The sequence below is a fragment of the Megascapheus bottae genome, chromosome 26 (genome assembly GCF_031878675.1).
Source record: "Megascapheus bottae isolate mThoBot1 chromosome 26, mThoBot2.hap1, whole genome shotgun sequence".
Taxonomy (NCBI): domain Eukaryota; kingdom Metazoa; phylum Chordata; class Mammalia; order Rodentia; family Geomyidae; genus Megascapheus; species Megascapheus bottae.
The window spans coordinates 1799733-1827544 of record NC_143534.1 but is presented as its reverse complement, the minus strand read 5'-3'; the positions used below and the strand labels follow the sequence as shown (position 1 = coordinate 1827544).

At 43.8% G+C, this 27812-nt stretch overlaps 1 protein-coding gene across 1 annotated transcript in view; it reads left to right on the top strand.

Moving 5' to 3' along the window:
- Window positions 1-26142, top strand: part of Lyst (lysosomal trafficking regulator) — a 96887-nt gene extending 70745 nt beyond the window's left edge. The window contains exons 38-52 of the mRNA XM_090318768.1: window positions 1253-1405; window positions 2817-3061; window positions 7169-7235; window positions 7981-8137; window positions 8800-8940; window positions 10637-10854; window positions 11604-11831; window positions 14017-14206; window positions 15575-15711; window positions 18170-18268; window positions 19001-19140; window positions 19340-19437; window positions 22488-22644; window positions 24566-24637; window positions 25882-26142. Coding sequence (XP_090174894.1) covers window positions 1253-1405; window positions 2817-3061; window positions 7169-7235; window positions 7981-8137; window positions 8800-8940; window positions 10637-10854; window positions 11604-11831; window positions 14017-14206; window positions 15575-15711; window positions 18170-18268; window positions 19001-19140; window positions 19340-19437; window positions 22488-22644; window positions 24566-24637; window positions 25882-26020 — 2241 coding nt within the window. The 3' untranslated portion in view covers window positions 26021-26142. The remainder of the gene's footprint in view (window positions 1-1252; window positions 1406-2816; window positions 3062-7168; window positions 7236-7980; window positions 8138-8799; window positions 8941-10636; window positions 10855-11603; window positions 11832-14016; window positions 14207-15574; window positions 15712-18169; window positions 18269-19000; window positions 19141-19339; window positions 19438-22487; window positions 22645-24565; window positions 24638-25881) is intronic.
- Window positions 26143-27812: the final 1670 nt, after the last annotated feature.

Sequence of the window (27812 nt, the reverse complement as noted above, 5' to 3'; positions counted from 1 at the left end):
TGGCTCTCTGGCCTGAGCTGATGGGTGAGTGTTCTTTCTGGCTTCCAGACACTGGAATTGGCCTCCTTTGTGGGTGACTCTGGTGTGAGAACCACTGTACAGCTGGGAGGCTTTGAGGCCATGCAGATAGGTTAATTCAACCCATATCCATGGGAGGTCTATATTCTCTCAAGAGGCCACTTTCTGTTCTTCACCTGGACTCAACATGAGAGACCCAGGTCCTGGTCCTTGCCCTTTAATGATGGGCACATCTGTTTTCAAATCTTTTACTCAGAGCATGGCCCTGCATGGATTCTAGCCTTCTGAAGGAATCTCAGTTCAACACTTCCAAGGAAGACAAGCTCATCTTTTGTCCTCAAGTGGATATTAATTTAAGTCGCTTCATTTCTGAAACAGCATCCGTGCGTACATACACAAGCATGCAACACATGAACACACATTTGAACACACGCCCAGCCAGGCAGCTAAAGGTCACTTCTTCCCAACCACTATTTTGTCCATTTCTTTTTTGTTTTGGACTACAGAGATTTCATGTCCTCGTTTCTTGAGCTCAGCTTTGCTTAACAAAAGAAGCTAACTTGAAAGGACTACATACAGCATTCTTCCAACCATATGACAGACTCAAAAAGCAAAATTATGGGAACAAGGAATTGATGAGCTATGAGGGAGGGAGGGAGAGAGGGGAAGGAAGGAAGGAAAGGAAGGAAGAAAGAAAGGAGGGAAAAGAGGGAAGAAGGGAAAGAAAGGAAGAGAGAAAAGGAAGATGGAAGGAAGGGAGGGGGAGGGAGGGAAAAGAAAGAAGGAAAGAAAAGAAAGAAGGAAGGATAGGTGAAGTCCAGAGAGCTTTTAGGGTGGCAGAACTGGTCTGTACCACAGTGAAATGAATGGCATTATAGGCTATAGGTAAAAATCACATATGGCTATTAAGCCATCACTTGTAATCAATACTCCATACTGCCTGTGAGGCATTACTGATAGGGAAACAGTGTGAGGCCGCGCAGGAGGACATAGGGAGCTATACCTTCTAGGTTTCTTGCAAAGTTACAATTGCTCTAAAACATAATGTGCTAATTCTTTTTAATTTATTCTAGCATATGTACTGTTTTATAGTGGAAAGGCTTCCAGATAATCTTGCCATTCTCCCATAGATTTTCCTCAGATTGTCTATTTCATTTTGATAGTTTTTGAAATCTAAAATCAATATAACTGTTTCATGCGTAGATAATACTTTTGTCTGTTTACTTTGTCTTAGAGCCTTCATGGAGACTTAGAACCAGCATCATTTTCGTGGACATATGAAGAAATTAAAGAAGTTCACAAGCGATGGTGGCAATTGAGAGATAATGCTGTTGAAATCTTTTTAACAAATGGCAGAACACTCTTGTTGGCGTTTGATACCTCCAAGGTAAATTTAACCTTAAGTAATATCGTGCATGCAGTTCAGACAATCATATATCCAATGCTGATGCTGATTATATAAATTCTAATTTACTTAAAGTCATGTTCTGAAATGTTTTATTTCTTGGGCTTCATTAAAATAAGCCCTTGGACCTGTTAGCATTTTTTTTATCCTATAAAATTCAATTCAGGCTCCCTCTTGCAAGGCAAGAGCTCTGCCACTTGACCCATGGTTCTAGCCACTTATTTCACCAGTTTAGTTTTTAGGTGAAGTCTCACTATATTCTAGGCTGAAATCTTCCTACTTGTGGTTTTTCATGTTCTGGGGAAAATAGGGATTCACCACTATGCCTGAGATGGAACTTCAGGAACTTTCATGTACCTGGATTGCTGTTGAAGTGTGATCTCCTTATGTCCACCTCTGAAGCCACCATGCCTAGCTCTACACTTTCATATTGGAAATCACAAATTGACTCATGCTTGACATCTTTTTGGAAGTCACCAACTGGAATCTCAAAATTTAATATATACCAAACTTCTAATCTTTCCCTAAAATTTCCTTCTATTTTTCCCCATCTCAGTAGACAGCAACTCCATCTTTCTGATGTCCATACCATAAACTCTGAAGGTATCTAGCTCCTCCAGTTCTCGCATTCTCTACTATATTGCATTGTACTGGTCCAGAAGAAAACACTTTCTTCCTTGATTTTTTAAATTTTCAGTTGTATTTTTAATGTGTTAAAAGGTAGATATAGATCTTTAGTGTATGTATAGAAGTTACTTTTATGCATAACTCAGAAGTTATGCCTAGTGAAAGTGGCTCATCCCTATAATCCTGGACACCGTGGAGGTTGAGATCTGAAGATCACAGTTCAAAGCCAGCCTGGGCAGGAGAGTCCATGAGACTTTAATCTCCAGTTAACCACCAGAAAACTGGAAGTGACACTGTAGTTCAAAGTGCTAGGGCACTAGCCTTGAGCAGAAGAGCTCTGGGATAGCACCCCGCCCCACATTTCAGCCTCACGACAGAAAAGGAAAAAAAAAAAGAAGTAGTTATGAACAAGAACTTAAAAATTTAGAAGTTACTACCAGGTGATCTTAGCATATTTTCCCAGCAGCATGGTGTAATAACTGAGAGCCCATGTCTGGAGGAAGACGTTCTACCCCTGTACATTCTAATAACAAAAACAAAAGCCTGAAGTAGAGCTGTGGCTCGGGTTGTAGAGCACTGGCCTTGAGCAAAAAAACTCAGGTACACTGTTTGTGAACTGAGTTTAAGGTCCAGGACTAGCTAAAAACGTTTTTTTTTTTTCTCTTGTAAAATTTAATATCATATCCCATCTATAATGCTGAGATTCTCTCTGGAGAAAAGTGTCGCTGAGTCTAAAATACCTGAGTCTTTTCTTCTTCCCTGTTAGATCCGTGATGATGTGTATCACAGCATACTCACAAATAACCTCCCAAATCTTCTGGAATATGGCAACATCACTGCTCTGACAAACCTGTGGTATGCTGGACAGATTACCAATTTTGAATATTTGACCCACTTAAACAAACATGCTGGCCGATCCTTCAATGATCTCATGCAGTACCCAGTGTTCCCATTTATACTCTCTGACTACATCAATGAGACCCTGGACCTCAGTGACCCATCAATCTACCGGTGAGTAAAAGCGCCACCTCCTTTCAAGGTCACCTATGCTGTAATGATGTCATTGCTGTAATGATGTCATTGAGGTGTTCTACAAAATGTCATGAACTTCTTCATACATGCATAAGAGTAAAATGACTGATTAATGAAGCCTAATCATTTACCTAATCATCTCAATTCAGTAATTAAGGATTACAAAAATTTACCTTCAGGCTCTTTTGCTTACCAAACTCATGCTACCCCCCCTTTCCATTTTCATATGCCTTCTGGTCATCCTATAGATGCCATTTTTGTAATTAGCTAATAATAGGCCCACTGGTTGTTCTTTATTTTATATGTGTGTCTGTGTATATATGTATATATGTGTGTATATGTATATATGTGCAGATATACACATATATGTATATATCCTTTTAATTTTTGCATAGATTTTTTTTCTCTTGACATTGACTTATTAGAAACAAAGAAGCTATTTATTTTGTGTGCTTCATATTCTGTGGTTTCTGATTTCTTTCTGTAGCATTCATGGTTTAGTTTGTTTCTATTTTCTAGAGGTTGGAAATGAGTTCTGGAGGCTTGCTTAGGCTCACCCCTGTATCTTAGCAGGCATCCATTGTGGTGTCTAGGTTGATACTGGAAGCCTGAGAGTCTCCATTCTGACGGCACTTGGGATGAGCTGTGGGTTCAGGGTCCCAGGGCTTTATGTCTCATGTTTCATCCGTTGTTGATTATTGCTTTAAAATTCCATTTCAGCCCCGGCTGTGGGGCACACCTGTAATCCTAGCTACTGAGGCTGAGATTTGAGGATCATGGTTCAAAGCCAGCCCAGGCACTAAAGACCATGAAACTCTTATCTCTAATTAATCACTAGGAAAGGGGAAGTGGTCCTGTGGCTCCAAGGGTAGGTTGGTTGCCTTGAGCTGAAGAGCTTAGGGGCAGTGCCCAGGCACAGAGTTCATGACACATGACCCACAAAATAAATAAATATCATTTCAATAGGGTCAACAAATAGTGATTTCTTATTCTAAATTGACTGGAAGGATGTATTTTTTATCAGAAAAGAAAGGAATTTCAGGTGCTGGTGGCTTACGTCTATGATCCTAGCTACCTGAGAAGCTGAGATCTGAGAACCATGGTTCAAAGCCAGTGTAGGCAAGAAAGTCAGTGAAATTTTTATCTCCAGAAAACTTAAAGTGGTAGAGCTCTACTTTAAGCAAAACAGCTTAAGATTAGTGCCCAGGCCCTGAGTTCAAGCCCTGTAACTAACAAAAAGAGGAGGAGGAAGAGGAGGAAAGAGGGGTGAGGGGAGAGGGGAAAGGGGAGAAGGGAGAGAGGAGAGGGGAGAGAGGGAGAAGGAGAGTATAGAAGCCAGGTATGGTAACACATATCTGTACTTTCAAGACAGATGGAGGAAGATTTCTCTCCTAGATCCCAGCCTAGGTTTAGGAAAAAAGAAAAAGGACGCAGAAGCCAAACTTACGTTTCTCACTACCAAATACAACATAGTCTGAGAATAGAAGATAGTGACTGCAAGTAGTTAAAGCACATTAAAATAAAAAGGCACATTAGCTCATAATTACATAGATTAAGGATCCTTTATCCGAATATTGGGGACCAGAATAATTTAGATGTGGTATTCTGCAGATTTTGTAATACTTGAAATCTTTACTACTTGGCATCCCTAATCTAAAATTGAGATCTGAAATACTCCACAATTTTAAATTTTGAAGCTTTGAATGTTCTTCATCAGAAGCTGCAAATTTTGGAGTTTGTTCGATGCTAAAATCTATTTGGCCTTTTGAAAGAACACACACACACACACACACACACACACACACACACACACACAGAACAAAACAAACCTCCTATTTCTCATTGGAAGTAAACAGAGCACCAATTTCTTATTTTGAAATTTGAGATTTAAAGATAAAAAATCAATATTCTAACGTTTCTAAATGAACTGTATTTTTCCCATTTAATTGAAAAATATTCTCATTTAGTTAAGAAATGACTCCAAATAGTCCCCTTGTTATATGTGTTAGTATTTTAATAATTATAACTGTCAAAAATAGGTCTGGTTCAGTCAGTGCCCAAGAAATCATGCCTCATTTAATATACTTCTTGATTTAAAAAGCAACTGACACATTGTTTCTCCTTTTATACACATTTTTATACACTGCTAGTAGACATGTTAGCACTTTACACATTGCTGGTATAAATAGATTCGGTCTTTTTGGAAGGCAGCTTGACAGTGTATCCAAAGAACTCTTGAAATGTGCATACTCTATTTTAGCAGTTTAACTTCTAGGAACATTTTTCTTGTGAAATGTGAGGTTTGTGTGCTCTACCAGAGGCAGCATCTAGCAGTAAGTTTCAGGCCAGCAGGAACCTGTCTTGTCTAGTCATTGCCTGTATCAAGTGACTGGTGTGAAGGGATTTAGCTAAAAGTGGAGTCTCCATGTTATTTTTCAAAGTAGCTGAATTTTAGAAACAGCCTAAATGTTCAACTTAGATTTGGGTACATTATTATATCTTGCAGCCACTAAAACACTATTGTAAAAGTGTATGTTACATGCTTTGGGGTTTATTCTGCTTGCTTACCTGTAATTTTTTTTCAGACAGAGCATTAATGTAATTGATTTAAAAAAATACAGCATTTCTGAAAAATTATATGCCGAGATCTTAAACATGATTTCTTCCTATCTACTCTGCTTGGACAAAGATTTTAGAATTTAGGAAGTCCCAACAACAAAATAAAGTGTAATTCTAGCTACTCAGGAGGCTGAGATGTGAGGATTGCAGTTCAAAGCCAGCCTGGGCATAAAAGTCTATGGGACCCTCATGTCTAATTAACCACCAGAAACCTGGTAGTGGTGCTGTGACTTAAGTGCTAGAGCCACTAGCCTTGTGCTGAAAAAGCTCAGGGGCAGCACCCAGGACCAGAGTTGGAGCCTCATGACTGACCAAAAAAAGTGTGGTCAGGGGCCAGGAACTTGGCCTAGTGGTTAAAGTGCTTGCCTAGCATGCACGAAGACCCGGGTTCGATTCCTTGGTACCACATATATAGAAAAAGCTGGAAGTGGTGCTGAGGCTCAAGTGGTAGAGCTCTAGCCTTGAGAAAAGTCCAAGGACAGTGCTCAGGCCCTGAGCTCAAGCCCAGGACTGGCAAAAAAAAAAAAAAAAAAAAAGTGTGGTCAATGTCACTATGTTTAATTCCCTAGGAAATCTTGCTGTTGGTCTGATCACAGTACTGCATGCTGAAACTCCAGGTGTGCCAGGCAGCTGGTCCCTCAGTCCAGCAGCCTACTTCCCCCCTCCCCTCCCCCTCCTCTCAAGCTCTGCACAGGAATGCACAGGAATGCCACGTGGCCTCTAGGGATGCTGTGTGGTGCTCACACCCATACTGGGTACAACCCTGTCGCTTAGCATCCACCCAGAGAGCAGGCTATTTTTATACTCACTCCAGAATTTTAACCTGGCCGTGTTGAACATGTGTTGTGTCTGCAGTTTTTATTGACAGACTGGTAACTTCCCAACCTCTCCACATGATAATAATTTCTTTCCAAACTGGGCTTTGCTCCATAGAGTTTGGGAAATGGGAGGTGATAGCTCAGGGCCTGGGAGCATCAGCATCTGTTCATTGGAAGAGTCTGCCCAGGTAGAGGGAGCAGTCCAAGTCAGGAATTCCTAATGCTGGCCTAGCTGTGTGGAAAATTCTACCTTAGTAGTTTATGAGTTAGAGATTTTGTTTGTTTGTTTATTTTCCCAGTCCTGGGGCTCGAACTCTGGGCCTGGACGCTGTCTCTTAAGCTACCTTTAGCTCTAGGCTAGTGCTCTACTACTTGAGCCACAGTGCCACATCTGGCTTGTTCTGTGATTAATTGGAAAGTCTCATGGACTTTCCTGCCCAGACTGGCTTTGAACCACCATCCATGGATCTCAGCCTCCTGAGTAGCCAGGTATAATTTTTAATGGTGACTCTGCAAGATATATTAGCAGTACACTGAAGAATGAGCCTCTTGTTGATCATTTTATTTCATTTTCTGCTCGATGCAGACCTAGACAGTTTAATTCAGACAGTATTGTTTCATATTCTTCCCACCATCCCTTCCTTTGCAGAAATCTGTCTAAGCCGATAGCTGTGCAGTACAAAGAAAAAGAAGATCGTTATGTGGACACATACAAGGTAGTTTTAGCTTTTACTGGCCCTTGGATAAATGAAAGATGGAGATTTGTTTAACAGACTTACTCTTCACTGAATTTTAAGTTGACGGGTGTTGGTTTTCCTGGTTTTCATTTACTTATACTTGTACAACTAGAGTTTAAAATTAAGACTAGGAGCAGCTCTTGGGTTGTTGTTGTTGTTGTTAGTATCTTTTTGGTTGGTTGTGGGGCTTGAACTTGGCTTGAGAATCGTCCCTGAGCTTTTTTGCTCAAGGATAGTTCGCAGGACCACTTCCAGTCACACTGCCACTCGGTTTTCTGATGGTTAATTGGAGGTAAGAGTCTCTCAGACTTTCCTGCTCGGGCTTGAGCTGTGATCCCCAGATCTCGGCCTCCTGAGTAGCCAGGATGACAGGTGTGAGCCACCGCGCCTGGCTCAGCTCTCATTCTTTGCGTGTGATCAGCATAGGCAATGGGAGTCAAGTGTGGGAGTGAGGACGCAGAGTGGGGCTGGTTACTTACGGGAGGTGAGTGAGGAGATGCAGAATGCAGGTAGGTCCCCCACGGCCAGGCTTCCGCAGGGCTCCAGGAAGATTGGACACTCAGGGTGGTGGGGGTCTGTGTACATGAACAGGATGGGGAGGAAAACAAAGGAGAATGGTGTCAAAGGGTAACGGGAGGATGGACCAAAAAAACCACCCAAACAGCAAAGCTTTCCCAGCTCTGCCTGTATACCCACTCGTGAACCACTGGCCCTGTGTCCTCAGTACTTGGAGGAAGAGTACCGCAAAGGAGCGCGGGAAGACGACCCCATGCCACCTGTGCAGCCCTATCACTACGGCTCCCACTACTCTAACAGCGGCACAGTGCTACACTTCCTGGTCAGGATGCCTCCCTTCACGAAGATGTTCCTAGCCTATCAAGGTATGTGACAAGCTCTCAGAAGGGCCCCAAGCCACACTTCATCCCAGCAGGAAGGAAGGCCTGGACTGGCTTCTGGAAAATACCTGAAAGTAACAGGAATTCTTCCATCAGCCAAATTGCCCATCAGAAAAGCCAGAGATGTCAGCTTCAAATTAAATAAAAACATAAGTTTCATTAAAAATTAAATTATAATTCTCAAATCACAAAATTTACCCTTTGAAATATATTCAACTCAGTTTTAAAGTCTTTTCAGCACAATTAATAATTAGCAGAGGGAATGTAGGTTTTTCTTCTGGCATAGATGGCAGAGAGCCATGCCAGCACCCGCCCTGTCACTGCCCTAACCTGCCTGCTCAGAGAGATTCCACCTGAGTGTTGGGAGTGACAGTCTAGGCTGAAGGTACTGAGGAAGAAATTGCAGGTGGTCGAGCTAAGAGAGACATACTCTGTCACCCCTAATGAGATCTGAGCTCGTGGCCCTGCACTTGTTCCTCATAATATCCAGAGGTCTTCAGGGAATCTCTCCATTCAGTGCATCCAGTTGCCAATTTATGCTTGGACTTTGCTATATTTTTCACTGATAAACAACCTGTTGAATTTCTCTTGTTGGAGGTCTTAGGATTTAGGACTGAGAAAATTGTGTTATTTGTATTTCTTTGTAGATCAAAGTTTTGACATTCCAGACAGAACTTTTCATTCTACCAATACGACTTGGCGCCTCTCATCTTTTGAATCCATGACTGATGTGAAAGAGCTTATCCCAGAGTTTTTCTATCTTCCTGAGTTCTTAGTTAACCGTGAAGGTAAGCTGTCAAATTAGTTTCTAACTTATAATTTCTTTTTTTTTTTTTTTTGCCAGGTCTGGGGCTTGAACTCAGTGGCTGGGCATTGTCTTTGGACACTTTTTGTTCAAGGCTAGTGCTCTGCCACTTGAGGCATAGCATCACTGCCAGCTTTTTCTGAAAATGTAGTACCCAGGAATCAAACCCAGGGCTTCATGCATCCTAGGCAAGCACTCTACCACTAGGCTATGCACCCGGCCTAACTTATAATTTCTAAGATCTTGGGATGATGTGGTAATTTCTCATTTCTAAGTCCTAAATCCTGAGTCCCCAAATAAGAGAAATTCATTCCTCTAAGTATATTATTTTATTTCAAAGCAAGCTGGGGGATTTTTAGTATTAGTCCTATAAAATTAAAATATTTGTAATATTTGTAAGCATATACTTGTTTTATTATACAAATTATTTTTCTGATTATAGAAGTTATACTCATAAAAATGTAAGAGTCGGGCCGGGAGTTTGGCCTAGTGGTTAAAGTGCTTGCCTAGCATGCATAAAGACCCGGGTTCAATTCCTTGGTACCACATACATAGAAAAAAGCTGGAAGTGGCGCTGAGGCTCAAGTGGTAGAGTTCTAGCCTTGAGAAAGTCCAAGGACAGTGCTCAGGCCCTGAGCTCAAGCCCAGGACTGGCAAAAAAAAAAAAAATGTAAGAGTCATGAATTTGTTGAAAGCAAAATGTAGATTACTAAAAATACAGTGAATGTATGAGGAAGTCAGAGATAGGAATAGAGCGTTCTAAGCAGAATGACATAATAACATAGGAGACTGGTGGATACAGTTTACCTTCTGTGATGCCAGTGATCTGCCATGTTGGCCAGCCTTTCTGCTCTTCAATAGTGGACCAGTTAGTTAGCCCTGTCAGGTGCCTTTGCACTGTCTCCCTTAATCTCATTCACAGGAGCATTCTGTCTCAGCCTCTGGAATGCTAGGGTTGCATCCACTTTCAAAGTTAGTCCTTAGGACTTTTTTTTGAAACTAAATACTGCTAAGGTCTTTTTTGCACTAGCAGACTAATAATAAAGTTAGATGTGAGCTCACTGCCACCACAGAACCCTCTTATTCTAGGTGTTGGTATTATTTTATTGGCATAGGACTATGTCAGCAGAAAGGAAGTTAGAACAGACTCATGCACTTACCATAAAATTAATATACTGTAACAGTTCATTCTGGGTATGTATGTACTTGGTAGTAAATTTGCAAAACTAATTTTTACTAAGTATAAATGGTGTTACATTGATTGAAATGTACCGTCAGTAATCCCGAAATGGCCGTGTAATGCCTGGGTTTACAATTGAACAGATAGCTAAGCTCAGTGTGTATGAAGATGAAAGAGAGGAGCCTTGGGGCCGTGTGCAGTGGGGTTCTGCCTTTTGATCTGGGGCTCATGGTTTTACACTTTTACATGTACTTTTTACATTGTTGGGTAGATTGACCTTTTATAAGTGGTATGGCTGAAGGATCTCAGATCTCCCTAGGATGCTGTCTGTCCAGTACTGATATGACGAGGGGAGCTGATGGTTCCTAATGAATAGGCCAGCCCCTCACTGCCGCCTTCCTGGCTACATCATATAGTCCACTGTGTCCAAGACCCGTAAGGCCAGCTCAGATGAAGCACGCTCTGGAGGTAAACGTCATGTGTTGATCTTTTCCCTTAGGTTTTGATTTTGGAGTGCGTCAGAATGGTGAGCGGGTCAATCACGTCAACCTTCCTCCGTGGGCACGGAACGATCCTCGTCTCTTTATCCTCATCCACCGGCAGGCTCTCGAGTCTGACCATGTGTCCCAGAACATCTGCCACTGGATTGACTTGGTGTTTGGGTATAAGCAAAAGGGGAAGGCTTCTGTTCAAGCCATCAATGTTTTCCATCCTGCTGTAAGTGACACTTAATGTGCACAGGTGTCAGAAGCTTTAAAATGGGCTATTAGGATGTTTCTTTAAAATGTCAGAATTCAGTTGGTTCATGCCTATGATCCTAGCTCCTCAGCAAGCTGAGATCTGCGGATCACAGTTGTTACATTTTCACATGTACTTTTTTTATTTTGTTGGGTGGGTTAGCCTTTTATAAAAATGTTTCTCAGGTCTGGGAGTGTAGCCTAGTGGTAGAGTACTTGCCCAGCATGGACGAAGCCCCAGGTTTAATTCCAGTACCACACATACAGAAAAAGCCAGAAGTGGCACTATGGCTCAAGTGGCAGAGTGCTAGCATTGAGCAAAATGTATCCAAGGACAGTGCCCATGCCGTGAGTTCAAGTCCCAGGACTGGCAACAAAACATGTTTCTCTACTCAGCAAACCTTTGTTTTTCTTAGGCTCTGGGGCATGCCTTGTATGTGGGAGGCCTGGGAGTGGAGGAGGTGTCCCAGAGCTGAGACTGAAAAGCTAATTTTGAGAAGATAATACTACATGTGGCCTGTGGTTACTCCATACAAATGCAGCAGAATAACAATTAATCCACTGAACAAAATACCTAACCTCATTGTTTCCCTGCTTTCACACTACTAGGTTAAATTAGGCTGGTGTTGGGGCTTCTTCTCCATCTGAAGTCTTCTGTAGTGTTCATAACAGAGTGTCACTTTATATCTGGAGCTATACCTTGTGTTCTTTTACTCTTTCCAATGACAGACCTATTTTGGAATGGATGTCTCTGCAGTGGAAGATCCGGTTCAGAGACGAGCACTAGAAACCATGATAAAAACCTATGGGCAGACCCCTCGCCAGCTGTTCCACACAGCCCATGCCAGCAGACCCGGAGCCAAGCTCATCGAAGGAGAGCTCCCAGCTGCTGTGGGACTGTTGGTGCAGTTTGCATTCAGGGAGACCCGGGAACAGGTCAAAGAAATTACCTATCCGGTATGTCAGTTCCGTTTCTGTAGAATTTAGGAAAACCTGGTTGGTGTCATTAGTGCTAGGCGCTCACCCAGGTTCTAAGATTCAGAAATGAACATGACAAGTGTGAGACACAGAGGCAGCTAGAGAGCCTGCGGATCCCCGAGGAAAGAATTGGTATGCCAGGCTCTAGCCTCCCTTTGGGCCTGGAGAGAAGTCATTAGCAGGGAAGCCGCCCAACATGGCCACATAATAGGATTGTGTAAGCCAGAGGAGAGGGGCTATCAGGACTGGCAAAGTAGGGGCAGGGCGTGCCCATGAACACTGCACAGCCTCCTCCTGCCCCCCATCTGCAGACAGAAGCACTGACAGCCGTGGTCTGGTTTACACTGCTTGTAAACACTAAAGAGTTGATACATTTTTCCTGTAAATTGGCAGATCAAGCAAGCCTTCCCACACATGCCCACCTGAACTGCGTACTCTGCTTTGCCCTAATTAATGGTATGGTGGAAGACGCAGAGCCCCGTGGACGTGTGCTTTTTTGAAGTAGGGCTTGAACTCAGGATCTCATGTTTGTTAGGCAGATGCTCGACCTCTTGAGCCATATACCCAGCTCATATTTGTTTTTCAGATAAGGTCTTACATTTTTGTCCATGCTGGCCTCAACAGTAAGCCTCTCATAGAGCGGCCCCGATATAGGCATGAGCCACAGAGCCTGGTACTCTTATTTTTAAAGAATAAGTATGTAGGTTTTCATTCATTCAGTTTTTGATTTATGAGGAATTTCCTCTGAGAAATTGAAAGTAAAACAACAGAACTTTTAAATGTCTAAAACAGAAAACCTACTGACAAAAAAGAGATTATAATAGATTATGAGTGACACTTTAAAAGGCCTTTTATTCCAAAAGACTTTTTTCTCCTGATTTTCTTCCCAGTAATTGTTCTTACTTGGAGTCGGGAAACCATTTTCATCAGTGTTTGTGCTCAGGTGTATGAATACTCCTCTCGTCACACGCTGACATTTCCTCAAGCTCTATTATTCTGTTATTATTCAGTTCCACGTGTCAGTTCTGAGTACAGTGCAGTCTTCATCAATGTCACCCCCATCGTTCTCTCCCTTTACCCACCCCCATCCATCTCTCAAGTTCCCGGGTTTCAGTCTCACATTAAATATGATGACACACTGTATTCACCCACCCTCCCTCTCCATTTTCCCACCCCTTTCCTCACACTTTGCCTGCCTTGGACGAGATGGATTCAGATCCAGCCCCACCCTCCCCTTGGTGCCTCTGGCTGCACTCTGAGTGTTGTGTGCTCTAGCTCTTGTGCTGTGCTCTTTCACTGAGTATTATGCACTCGTATCCAGCATCATTTGGGAAGCTGCTCTGTCCTGGCTCCTCTTATTCAGAGCTTAATAGGTAATGAGCTTTTCTCGGACATCTATCCCTTAATATGTGTCATATTTCCAGGTTACAGTCCCTGACTCATATTGTCACCTTTAGTTATTTCAGCTAGCTTGAAAAAAATGTTCAAATTTTTTTCCCTTTCTTGAGTTTCAAATAACTCAACCAGGCGCTTACAGGCAAGTGAGGGCAGAGCTATAGAATAAAAATGAAGTCAAGTGCCGGGCACCGGTGCTCACACCTATAACCCAAGCTACTCATGAAGCTGAGATCTGAGCATCACAGTTTGAAGCCAGTCCAGGCTGAAAATTCCCCATGAGACTCTTATCTCTAGTTAACCATGAAAAATCAAGAAGTGGGGCTGTCTCAAAGGGGTAGAGCCCTAACCTTGAGCGAAAAAGATTGACAGGAGAAGGAGAAGAAGAAGAAGAAGAGAAGGAGGAGGAGGAGGAGGAGAAAAAGAAGAGGAGAATATATTGTTCCACATGTTAAGCAAAGGAAAGTCAAAATGTATAAACATTTTTTTGCCAGTCTCGGGACCTGAGCACTATCCTTGGGCTTTCTCAAGGATAGAGCTCTGTCACTTGAGCCACAGCACCTTTTCTGGCTTTTTCTATGTTTGTGGTACGGAGGAATCTAACCCAGGTCTTTGTGCTTGCTAGGCAGGCACTCTACCACTAGGCCACACTCCCGACCCCTAAAATAATTTTTATTCTCTGAGAATTCTTATTTTCTCTACTTCTGGGGATATTTCTAAATTTCTGCCTTAAACAAAAACCATCTGCTTTTTCCTTCCCTTGTTTTAGAGTCCTCTATCATGGATAAGAGGCTTGAAGTGGGGCGAGTATGTGGGCTCCCCAAGTGCTGCCGTACCTGTGGTCTGCTTCAGCCAGCCCCACGGAGAAAGACTTGGTTCTCTCCAGGCACTGCCCACCAGGGCAATCTGTGGTTTGTCCCGAAATTTCTGTCTTCTGATGACCTACAGCAAGGAACAAGGTACAATAAAATATGATGGGAGTCAAAGTGAAAGGAGGAGTTGGAGGAAATGAGAATCAGTGGTAATGCTCATAGGATGAAACACTGTCAGCTTGATAGAAATTCCCTTTCAAGGCTGCGATGCCAGATAGACAGAGCTGGTGAACTGTGGTCACCGTGGGCTGACACAGTGACCTGCAGCAAGGAACTGGCATGTTTGCCTGTGGCCAGCGTGCCTCCTTGCCTTTGTGCTGCAAACCTTGTTCTCCTCCTAGAATGGGACACTCAGCTTAGGGGGACGTCCATGTGTGGGGTATAATTCTCATCCCGTTTGATTTCTACCACGATAGCTGGGCCCCTAGTGTACCCTGCAGGGCTGCCTTCTTACTGCAATCTCCCCACAGAATGGACTGGAGATTTGTCAGGATCCAGGTATCCCCAGAGAATTACTCTGATTTGAGGCTTCCAGTAGCCCCACCTGATGCTTGAGATCCCCCCCTAGCTCTGCTGTTTACTGTGTGTCTCCAAGTATTGAGTCTATAATATGGGAATAACAAAGTGACTCCTCTCACAATAATTTACTGGGAGAATCAAAGAAAATGTGTGGAAATGCTTAGGGCCTGACTCGTCTTAAACGCTGAGCACATATCCATTCAACTGTAACCCCTGAGCCAGTTGGTTTCACTGTGTGGCCTCACAGCACAGCTCACACAGACAGGGCAGGGCAAGGCTACAACAGGCAGGTGGGAGGTAGGAAGCTGGCTGCACTGGACTTCCTGAGCTCTACTGTACAAGGTTGCTGTGTTATTTCGCTTGTCTGTCCATATGGTATACACTTCACCAGCTTCTGAGTTGGTGTTGTGGACCTTGAGGCAAGTGCTGACCAATTCTTTAGAAGCAGTGCTCCAAGTCCCTCCAAACACACACTGGAAAAAACAGTCTTCTTGAATACCATTTTTCACCCACTGTTCTACTAGGGAGTCTCTTCTAAAAGCAGGAAAGTAGAATGAGAAACTTGTTTAATTGAGCACTCAGGCAAAACCTTGATTTTAAGGGTCTGAAGTCTAAGGATGTGCAGCTCAAATCTCCAGCAGGTCATATTGAGAGGAGTTTATATTCTAAGTGGATCCCAGTTCATTGCTATTTAAATAATATTTAGGTATAAATTTTCTTTTACTGGTATTCTAGTAAATCTGACTCGGATAAATCCTGTTCACAACAGTGATAGAAGAAAAGGGTCTGATTCTACCCTTAGAAACCTGTTAGCATCTTGGGGATGAAAATGACAATACATTCTGATGTATAAACTTCAGCATTTAGCCTGCTGTTGTTAGGTTGTCCTGTGACTCTTGCACAGTAACAGCTGTACTAACTTCCTCTTCCCTTGAGGTGTGAGAAGCATGAACAGCACTGACATCCAGTGGTCTGCCATCCTGAGCTGGGGGTATGCCGATAACATCTTGAGGTTGAAGAGTAAGCAGAGTGAGCCCCCAGTCAACTTCATTCAGGGTTCACAACAGCACCAGGTGAGTGTGTTTATTTACTCCTGTGCTTCACAGAGTATCAGAACAGCAGCTGGACTCTAGCACTCTGTAGCTAGTCTGGCTTGACAGATGGCACCCCTAACCACCAGTATCCCCAAACCTGCCTGTTCTTGCTGAGTGTTCAAGATCATTGTGCCCTGAGGTGCTGACCCCAGCACTGCTTTCCTCCCCATATCCACTTATCTTTGTTACCGGTCATCTTCTCTAACTGTAGTGCCATTCTTGTGACCTCATTTTTTCTAAATAGCTCAGATGTTCAGCCGGTGGTTTAACAGAACACTGGGTCTCCCATCCCTGTGAACCGAATTCACTGCCTGTATTCTTCTTGGTAGTACTTCATCCATCTCTTGCCTCTCCTTTAAAATGAGATGCTCACACTACCTCCTCCCCGGGTGGTTGTGAAAATGTTTCCATGAAACCTGTGAACTCCAAATTCTGTGTAGCAGATGCACAGTGATAGCATGACTGTCACAGGCTCTGTGTTGAATAGACAGCCTTCTTTCTCATTTGTCCTCCTCCGAAGTTCTTACCATTCTTTGATTTCCATCACCTGTGTAACACCTGCTGCCACAATTCCTCAGCCACTTTCCTTTGTTATTACTGGTAGGAAATTAAAACTTCTGAATGATTAGCTATATTCAGCTAAAGGAAGATTCTGAAAATGGAGCCTCTGCTTTCTGGTATGTGTCTTTGAAGGGTGATGCTTCACTTTGAATAATGCAGCAGAAAAGCCATTATCTTTTTGCATTATCCTTCTGGGAGAGTCTGTTTTAGTTTTATTTTTAGCATAGTTGGGAATAATAAGCTATAATGAAATAGCCCTTAGAATGATAAAATAGCAAGGTATATAAAAATATGATGATTAGAATGTTGTGATGCAAACTAGGTTACAAAAGAGCTTGAGGCGTCCATATGGGAATTGCAAGACAGAATTAATTTTAGTCTACAAATTTTTCAAAATACATTTCTCTTTGAAAGACTAAGTTAGGAAGTATCAATCATTACGAACCTTTATAACTAGTGAAGAAAGAAACAAAAAATTACAGTTGATGCTAGGCGTGCTGGCTCACATCTATAATCCTCACTACTCAGGAGACTGAGGATCTGAGGATCCATTCAAAGCCAGCCCAGGCACTAAAAAGTCTGTGAGACTCTTTATCTCCAGTTAACCACCAGAAAACCAGAAGTGGCTCTTTGGCTCAAGGGCAGGGCGGTAGCCTTGAGCTGAATTGCTCAGGGACAGCACCCAGGCCCAGAGTTCAAGCCCCATGACCGATACCCCCCCCACACCCAAAATTACAGTTGAATCTAGTGGTCCCTGATGGTATAGTGAGATTTAGAAGTACCAAAGTTAGGATATGTCGAAGATGGTCATTTTCTAACACACATATGCTGATCAGTCTTGAACTGTAAGGGACAATTGCCTTCGCTGAAGCAGGACCCTTGAGACATGACCAGGTGCAAGGGCAGAAGAGTGCAGAGTTCCATGGCTAGCAGCCAGCACCATCTTCATCTCCTCCTTTACCTCTGCTGACGTGTGCCCTGACTCCCTTCAGCAACATGCAAACAGTAAAATGCCAAAAGTCAAACCCAAAAGCCAGACATGGTAGCACATGCCTGTAATCCCAGCATTCAGGAAGTAGATGTCGAAGAATTGTGGTTTCCAGGTCACCCTTACCAATACACAACAAAACCTTGTCTTACAAAAAGTAAATGTGGGGCCGGGAGTTTGGCCTAGTGGTAGAGTGTTTGCCTAGCATGCACGAAGACCGAGGTTCGATTCCTCGGTACCACATACATAGAAAAAAGCTGGAAGTGGTGCTGAGGCTCAAGTGGTAGAGCTCTAGCCTTGAGAAAGTCCAAGGACAGTGCTCAGGCCCTGAGCTCAAGCCCAGGACTGGCAAAAAAAAAAAAAAAAAAAAAAAGTAAATGTGGGCTAGTGATGGAGCGTATACCTAGCATTCATGAGGAAGCCTTGGGTTTGATGCCTGAGTATCAGAGAAAAAGCCAGAAGTGGTGCTATGGATCCAGTGGTAGAGCACTAAGCCTTGAGCAAAAACAGCCCAGGAACAGTGCCCAGACCCTGAGTTCAAGCCCCAGGACTGGAATAAACAAAACTTAAATATGTAGAATATACACATGCACACTTAAGCTTTAATCATCTTCAAATTGTTTTGCTAAAGTTGTGTGCAGCAAGTGACCACGTGTATCAAAATATAAAAATCATTCATTGTGTCATATAATATCTTTTCATCTGGAAACCCACTTTAAATGTTTGGCCTAACGATATAGAAAATGACGTAGCTGCATCTGATAATTGTTTTGAATGAAAGATTTCCTGGAAAGTTTTGACCTTGTCCTAATTTAAATAGTTGTTAGGAAAGCAGAGGCATTTCTCCTGCTTTGACCCCATGCTAACCTTTGGTTTGTCTTTTTGAAGGTAACCAGTTGTGCCTGGGTATCTGACAGCTGCCAGTTGTTCACCGGGAGCAAGTGTGGCGTCATCACAGCTTACACGAACAGGTTCACCAGTGGCACGGTGGGTCCTGGCAGTGAGCAGTGTCATCGCCTATGAGACTAGCCTAAACCTTGGCGATTCAGGCCCTGCATTCTCTGCCTTGCCTTTGCAGTCATTTCCAACCCCCTCTTGCATCCCCCTCAGTCACTTTGTACCCTCGCTTTTCAAAACAGTCTTTATCTTACACTTTTTGTTTATATTTGCATTTCCAACAGCCTCGTTCTCATCATTTCTCCCATTTTCAGTTGTGCAGTATGTACCACAGGTTTAAAAAGAAAAAGAGTAAGCTCTTTTGGCAGGAGTAATTCTGCAAAGAATACCTTTGATCAAGGGTATTCAGATCAAGGGTATAGCTAGTATAATTGAAATACAGCACACGTGCTTCTTTTGGCTTTGAAGTCATGGTAGGCTAATGAAGGCTTGTATTACTTACCTTTTCTCAGAAACATGTTTGCCTGGAAGCAGACTTTTTCATCTCATTGGTAAGGATTTTCATTGGTAAGGCATTTCTAAGTATTTGGTAATTAGGTCATGAGATGAACAGCTCCTATTTAAACAGTGCTCCTGCCTCTTTCCCACCCCATCCACCTCCAAAAGCAGCAACCTGGTCAGGGTTCCCATGGCTCACACCTGTAATCCTAGGTACTCAGAGGCTGAGATCTAAGGACTTCGGGTCAGCGCCTACTGAGGTACACAAAGTCACAAGACTGTTACTTCCAATTAACTAATTCTACTTTAATCTCTGCCTTGCAGCCCTCAGAAATAGAGATGGAGGCACAGGTACATCTCTGTGGACACACTGATGAGATAACCAGCCTGTGCGTCTGCAAGCCGTACAGTATCATGATCAGCGTGAGCAGAGATGGCACCTGCATTCTATGGGACCTTAACAGGTAGGGGAGCCCGCCCGGACCCTGCACACCAAACAGTGTGACTGCCTACCACTTTAAGAGGGGACGCCTGAGGGGTCCGACGGGAAACCTGTTGCCTTTTGAAGAACAGGCATACAGACTGAGGAAAAGCGCTATCGAAATGCGTAAGGTGTCGTTCTGTGTAACACCCGTACGCAAGTTCGCATCTGTTGTTTTTCAGGCTGTGCTATGTTCAAAGTCTAGCAGGACATAAAAGTCCTGTCACAGCTGTCTCTGCCAGTGAAACATCAGGTGACATCGCTACTGTGTGTGATTCAGGTAAGCTGGTCTTGGTTCCCTGTCTCCCATGTAGCTAATCAGTTTGGGCATGTGTGCTTGTGAAAATGCAGCAACGCCTGAGGCCACACTCTCTAATTCAGGCATTAATTTAGGCAGGAGTTAATAGTATCAAAATTCCCCTAATAAATAAGCACATTTAAACAAATTGTTATTATCTGAATTTTCTTAGGGCCTTTTTTCTGTCCTGGTTTGCTTTCTTTTTGTTTGTTATTAGCTTTGCCACTTGCCTTGTTAGGGAACTCATGTTCAGCGGGCTGGGTTTGGAGACACGATGGGTCGGACAGCAGTTGTGAAGTGGAGAGGTGTTCAGTGGGCTGTGTGGGCAGATGCTGAGGACGACCTGCTGGTTGTGAATCCCTGGGCCGGGTACACTGCCTCCAAGCCCTCGTTGGCCCTGTGGCTCTCTGTTCCCTTGACTCTGGCCCGTACTCTTCAGGAGGGGCAGAGCTCTCTCTAAAGGGAAGAAAAGTGCATGCAGATGACACTTGGCACAAGGGCAGGGTCTGGAAGGGGCCTCTTTCCAGTGGAGCCAGGCGGTACCAGGCTCTGCTCTGGCACTCCCACTGGGAGAGCTCCTGGGTTGTCCTGTAGTGTTTTATGGAGGTTTCATGTGTATGCGTGCTTGCTACCTGACAGTTTATGCTTCCTTCTTCAGGAGTAGGGTCTGAAAGTCCCCATTCTCTCATCAGTGGCGGCCGGTTGATCGGCCTGTTCCAGTCCTATAGCTCTTCAGACCCCTCCCACTGGGAATCCAGAAGACAGTGGATTCCAAGCACAGGAGCTGGGACTGAGGCCAAACACTCATTTTCATTATACCACATTCATTTATTGTTCTCTTCAAGAAAAAACAGTCTACAGTCATGATAACAAATTTCAGATGTGGGTCTTCCACTCAGCCCCCAACCAGTCAATCAAGCCATGAGCACATGTTCATTTCCTAAGGAGCAGGGTCATGGAGAAAGCCTTCTTCACTCAGCACACACAGGACTGATGACCTTGCTGCTGCTTCTTCCTTGGCTTCTATATTAGCAGCTTTCGCTGTGTGCATGCGGAGGGTGCTGGGTGGCGAGGCACGGGAGCGCAGGGATGGTTTATAAGAGGTTTTCTACTTTCTTGGTTTGGCAACATTGGCAAGTTTGGGCTGATCCTGAGGGAGCTGGGTCTTGTTGAGTTAATTACTTCCCTGCTGCGGCAGTGATTTAAATCTGAGATATTAGATCAGCTAGGCATGTGGGAACTCCAAGCAAAATTACTTCTGCTGTAATTACAACTCACTGGTAGGTATTAGTTATGTCCCCCAGTAGCAGAGAGTACCGGTAATGGGCAAAACTTCTCTCAATTTAAAAAGACCTCCTCAACTTTTTTAAGGCCCCTTGGTACATATGTAAAAGAAGTCATAAAAGCACTTGGAATGAAGAACATATTTCTTGAATTTACTTTAACAGCATAATGGACATTAGAGACCTATGGTTTTCTATATCCTCTTGAGAATAGAAGAAAATTACTTTTTTAAAGAGAGGCCAAACATACTTAGCAACCCAGACCAGACTCCTTTTTCCTTATAGGTCAAGAAGGAAGGAACATTATTAGACTTCACCTAACAAAGATCTTTGTCTTTCAGTGGGTGCCATCCAAGTACTTGTAAAATAAAAATCAGCCAGCCATAGTGGCTCAGGCCTATAACTAGCTACTTGGGAGGCAAAGATTGGGGGTTGAAGTTTGAGGCTATCTAGTATAAGGAGAGTTCATGAGAGGGGCCGGGAGTTTGGCCTAGTGGTAGAGTGCTTGCCTAGCATGTATGAAGACCTGGGTTTGATTCTGAGAGTCCATTTACAGCGATTACTGGGCATGGTAGTACATGCCTGTCAACTCAGCTCTGCAGGATGCTTATGTAGGAAGATAACAGTCCTGGTCATGAAATGACCCTGTGTCTCAAAACAAAAGGGATGCAGAGTGTCTGAAGTGGTAGAGCACCTGCCTAGGTAAAGTGTGAGGCCCTAGGCTCATATCCCCGTTCCACACGCATGTATATACACATGTATGTGTATAAAGTTTCAAAATTTGCATTGGAGATCTTGTTCCTCCCAATATGATTTGTTATTATGGGATGTAGATTTTATAGCAGTAAGATGTATGGTGCTGGCTAAATTATGAAAGTGTCGTTGGTCATTTCTGTGTTTACAATGTCTTGGCCTCACCCTCAGTGAGTGGCGGTGTGGCCTTGTGAACACTGAGACAAAGTCAGCGTCTAAGAAAGGGTGGAAGAGCTGGGTGCCGATGGCTCACACCTATAATCCTGACTACTCAGGAGGCTGAGATCTGATGATCATGGTTCAAAGCCAGCCGGGGCATGAAAGTCCATGACAGTCATATCAATACTTAGCCACCAGAAAACTGGAAGTGGTGCTGTGCAAAGTTGTAGAGCAGTAGCCTTGAGCTAAAGAGCTTAGGGACAGTACCGAGGCCCAGAGTTCAAGCCCTACAATGGAAAAAGGAGAAGAAGAAGAACAACAACAACAAAAAGCCACAGTAGCTGCTTTTGATTTCTTCTTCAGCATACTGACTTTCCTGCATCTCCGTATTGTTTAGACAACTTCTGCTAGTTAATATTCTACAGTGTACGGTTGTAGGGACACTAGAGTGTGTGTACAAATATGGTTAACAATTTGCCATTTTAGGCCATATTTAAAGTATGCAGTTCGACTTCGTTAATTATGTGAACAGTGCTATACAGACATCACTACAACTTCAAATGCCTTTAGATCACCCGAAGGAAGTCCTTGATCTCCGACCTCCTCCCCACGGGCCCTGCTCCCCTGGGTTCCACTCCTGTTGTGTAGGGTTTGGTCCTCTGTGTTCAGGAAGCACCCATGTGTGATGTGCAGTGCAGTGATTTTGAGACTTCAGTTTCGGTTTGTCTATGAACCTCATCCCTGAGAGAGTGACCCAGCCCTCAGGTGCCCTCTGGGACACCCCGTGCGGGGCTGTGAGCCCCCATACCCGCTGACCTGTGGGACTTGATGTTGCAGCTGGCGGAGGCAGTGACCTGAGGCTCTGGACAGTGAACGGGGACCTCATTGGACACGTCCACTGCAGGGAGATCATTTGTTCTGTGGCCTTCTCCAACCAGCCGGAGGGAGTATCCATCAACGTAATTGCTGGAGGATTAGAAAATGGAGTTGTAAGGTAAGAGGAGTTTGGATTCTTTCTTCTCCTCCTCCTCCTCCTCCTTTTTTTTTTTTTTTTTTTTTGCCAGTACTGGAGCTTGAACTCAGGGCCTGAGTGCTGTCCTTGAGCTTTCTCAAGGCTAGAGCTCTACTTCTTGAGCCACAGCACCACTTCGGGCTTTGTATACATATAGCTTTGTATGTGTATGTGGTACCAAAGAATTGAATCCAGGGCTTCTTGAATGCTAGGCAAGCACTCTACCATTTGGCCACACTCCAAGCCTTTTTTTTTTTCTTTCCCCCCCCCCCCCCCTCTCTCTCTCTCTCTCTCTCTCTCTCTCTCTCTCTCTCTCTCTCTCTCTCTCTCCCCCCCCCCCTCGCTCCCTCCCTCCCTCCCTCCCTCCCTCCCTCCCTCCCTCCCTCCCTCCCTCCCTCCCTCCCTCCCTCCCTCCCTCCCTCCCTTCCTTCCTTCCTTCCTTCCTTCCTTTATTTCTTCTTTGTCATGGGGCTTGAACTCTGGGCCTGGGTATTGTCCCTGAGTTCTTCAGCTCAAGGCTCCTGCCCTACCTCTTGAGCCACAGGGTCACTTCCCTTTTCTCCTCCTCCTCCTTCTTCCTCTTCCTCTTCTTCCTCCTCCTCCTCTTCTTCTTCTTCTTCTTCTTCTTCTTCTTCTTCTTCTTCTTCTTCTTCTTCTTCTTCTTCTTCTTCCTCTTCCTCTTCTTCTTCTTCTTCTTCTTCTTCTTCCTCTTCCTCTTCCTCTTCCTCTTCCTCTTCTTCTTCTTCTTCTTCTTCTTCTTCTTCTTCTTCTTTTCTTCTTCTTCCTCTTCCTCCTCCTCCTCCTCCTCCTCTTCTTTTTCCTTCCCTTTCTCCTCTTCCTTTTCCTCCTCCTTTTCATAGATTGTTTTTACATATAGGCATATTAATATTTACCGTTTATAGATTTAAATATAGATTCCTGGGTTTGTGTTTTATTTCTAAATAAATAGTTTTGGTGCGATTTTGAAATTTTATGTAAACTGTACATAAAATGAAATTAAGGCTGGCCCAATGGTTCATGCCTAATTCCTAGCTATGCAGGAGATTTAAGTAGGAAGATCTTGGTCTAAGGCCAGCTCAGGCAAGGGTAAGAGACCCTATCTCAAAAACAACTAAAATAGAAGGGACTAAAGGCAGGACTCAAGTGGTAGAGCACCTACATACCAAGCATGAGGCCAATTCAGACTCCAGTACCACCAAACAAAACTAAAACCAAAACTGGGCACTGGTAGCTACATCTACAATCCTAGCTACTCAGGAGGCAGAGATCTGAAGATCATAGTTTGAAGCCAGCTCAAGCAGGAAAGTCCAGGAGACTTTTTTGTGGGGTGGGGTGGGGAGGTTATAGGGCTTGAACTGTGGGCCTGAGCACTGTCCCTGAGCTTTTCAGCTCAAGGCTAGTGCTCTACTACTTTGAGACACAGTGCCACTTCCGGCTTTCTGGTGGTTACTGGATATAAGAGTCTCTGAGACTTTTATGCATGAGCTGGCTTTGAACTGCAGTCCTCAGATCTCAGCCACCTGAGTAGCTAGGATTATAGGTGTGAGCCATCAGTACCAGGCTCATGAGATTCTTTATCTCCAATAAACTACTCAGATAAAGTTAGAAGTGGTGTTGTGGTTCCAGTGGTAGAATGCTAACCTTGAGCCCAAAGAGCTTCAGGGACAGTGCTTAGTCCTAAGTTCAAGCCCCGGAATAGGCAAAAAACAAGAACACAGAAAGTACATGAAGTGGAAAAAAAGTTCCTTTTTACATCCCTTCCTCACAAACCTTCCAGAGGTAATGCTTTTACTATATTTCCTTCTAGGTAAGTTACCAAGTAAACAGTGTGTAGGTTTTCTCAGTGTAGACAGTTTTAGTTGGTGTAATTGGGTATTGATTGTTTTGTTTTTATTTTCCCTAGGTTGTGGAGCACATGGGACCTGAAACCTGTGAGGGAAATTACATTTCCCAAGTCAAATAAGCCTATTGTGAGGTAAGATCTTCCTGCTCCACTCTTTATAATAGAATGTGTGATCAGATTGTTAAGAAATGTTAAAGTGCACAGGCCCACGGATATGTGTGGTGAAAGATGTCACCGGGCAGGTTGTCCCTGACTCAGTGGTCAGAGGTGTGGCGCCTGTCTGAGTACTGGAGTTTCACTCTGAGCCCACCGCTTGGCACCTAATGGAAAGGTGGGACAGTAGGCCAGGAGGCCTCTGGGTGACGGAGCTGCTCTTTGCCCTCCTCGTTTGCTTGGACACACTGGGCCTGCCCACTTCAGGCTTTGCTTGCCAAGAAAGGCTGCGTGTTACCCTGGGCTTGGGTTATAATCTCAGCCTTAAAAACCCTGCTAGAAGTAAAGCAATTCAAATTATCCCGTATGCAAGTAAATTCACCCAGGTATGATAGTGAATACTTGTATTCCCCGTTGCTCAGAGGGGCAAAGATCAGGAGGATCATGAAGCCAGCCTATGCAGAATGTTTGCAAGATGCCCAAGTCAAAACATAAAAGTCTGGGTTTAGTGGGACTTGCATGTGATCTCAGCCACACACGAAGCATAAGTAGGAACATCATGATCCAGGCTGGTGCAGATATAAATACAAGATCCTACTCAAAAAAATAAGTGAAACAAAATGCCTGGGAGCATGGCTCAAGTGGCGGAGCACCTTGCCTAACAAATTAGGACCCTGAGTTCAAACCCCAGTACTACCAAAAAAATTGTTTTTATTAAACTAAATGTAAAGCCTGATGAACCAAAATTAGATTGTCTGACCAGTTCCTCTTTCAGGGAAATAGAATCTTAGCTTTAAAATCATGTATCATTTAACTAAAACTTTTTATCATTTAATTTTTAAGGATAAAGTAGCTACTTTTGTATTTTATTAAATTTCTACACCCAAGTATTTATTGTTTAGCATAAACAGGAAGGAAGAAGGATACAGAGAAGGAACAGACATCCTGAATTCTTGGGCCTCAGTTTGATTCTAGGTCATCCAGCCTTGTGAACAGAGTGGCTGTGCTACAGTCACAGAGCCAGTGACCTGGGCCAGCTCTGGGGCTCAGGGTCACGCATGTGCAAGGCCCTGGCATCTGTCCCCAGAACCTGAGAGAGAAAACAGCCAGTCGGTCGCTTCATGCTCTCCGCCCCCATGGAGACTTCATAACGGCCTTACACTAGCTTCTGTAATGTGACCAACAAGGTGAAATGCAACACACAAATGGGTTTGTCTTCACAGCCTCACCTTTTCTTGTGATGGCCACCACCTGTACACAGCCAACAGTGAGGGCACGGTGATCGCCTGGTGCCGGAAGGACCAGCAGCGCCTGAAGCAGCCCATGTTCTACGCCTTCCTCAGCAACTACGCGGCAGGGTGAGCAGGACGCGAGACCGCCAGCCTGGAAGGCCCCGCATCGCCACATGCAGGGGGCTGAGCCTGGAGACACGAGGTCGGGACAGACCATCCAGGACCCACGATACCCATTGTTCTGCACCAAGTTCCTGGAGGAGAGCTCTGTCCTAGTGCCGTGATTATGTAGGCGCCACCTCAGGAACTCGTTTCCCCCATGGAGAATTCTAAAGAAGAGCATCCTTCCTCTTTTTTTCTAGAAGGGCCAGCAGACTTTAAATTGGCTGGCTAGTTATATCAAATACTCTAAAAATTGTATTTTAAAAGCTTTCTGCTTTGAAATTCCCCATACCCACTCTTCAAAAAAAAAAACATAAAAAAGTAAAGAAGACAAAAAAATTTCAGGACTCAACAGTTGCTTTCATTGAAAAGCAAATAATTCAGTAGGTGTCTCTGCACCAAATGTTTTATGGAAAATCTGAATACTGAAAATCAGCGAATGCATCTCAGCCTTAGGCAGTGCTTGCCAGTTGCCTTCTTAGCTCAAAGGAAAACTAGAATTCTTTTGACATCCAGTTCAAGAATACCTGTATCTTTGATTTCAGATGTATCCTGTGTCCTTACGAAACTTTTACTTAAAATCCCTAGCACTAGAAATGGAATGTCCTTAGCTGAACAACGAAGGCTTAAGTTGAAGGCTATGTCCCTTCTAGAGCATTCAGCACTTACCATGGAAAACCTCCACTAGTCAAGAAGTCTGCCAGGGTGCCAGTGCAGCCCAGGGAAGACAGGGCATCTGACCTTCAGGGCGTGTTCTCTTCTCCAGAACAGAGTTCTGGAAGGAGGCAGATTACTGTGTTTTAAATGGGAAGCAGAATGCCTATCTTAGAAAGCTGTTTTCACTCTGGTCCTTTCAGCCTGGACCAGTTGAGGTTTCTAGGAACAATAGGAAATTGAGTGTGCTGTCCAGAAGACGTGGAGGTGTGAAATGCATGTTCCTCCAGCTCACGGGACCGTCTGCCCGGCCCTGTGGGAACAGCTGTGTGTTCACTTGGGGTGCTTGCTGCTGTAGTGACTCTGAAAACACTGTAAAATAGGCACAGAAGTGTTTCCGTAAAAAGATGCATTCCTGCCTCCGAATAAGTGATGCACTTCGTATGGAAATTTAATTCAGATGATGTTTACACAACTACCTTTGTAACTTCCAGACTTTCTAAACCATTCTGATTGAAAGCTATAAAATGCAATTCCAAAGTTTCTGCTGTCTGTCAGGATAAGCACAGGCCAGTGGCCACGTGTGCTTCCAGTCCTGGGCTGCACTCGTGGGCCCAGGCCTGCAGGCCGGGTCCAGCCCGCACCGGCCGCGCTGCTTCTGAGGTAAGATTTCTCTCTCATGTTGCAGTGACCGCTTTAAGAAGAAAACTCAGCCATTTCTGAGTTTCCATTTTTTACTAAGAACTTTACATTGGTCTCCTGTTAGAACAGGATTGCTTTTTTTAGGGCTGAATTTCATCATAAAGAAAACATATGCAAAACAACTGGTCTCATTAAGAGTGCAATATTCTATTTTTATGTAAAAATAAAAATTAACTGGGATTATTTATTCAGCATGAAACCTAATATGTATATGTTGGCAACACTTCCTAATGTGCATGTGAAACAAACATTCCTGTAAATTATCATGTGTTCTGTTATCTTTGTATACACTGCCATTTTGGTTTGGAAATAAATTTCATAAAAATAAATTTAAATGCTTGTCCTTTCTATGACGTAAACATCCATGGTGAGACCGCCCATCGATGGCTTTCTGAAAACCCACA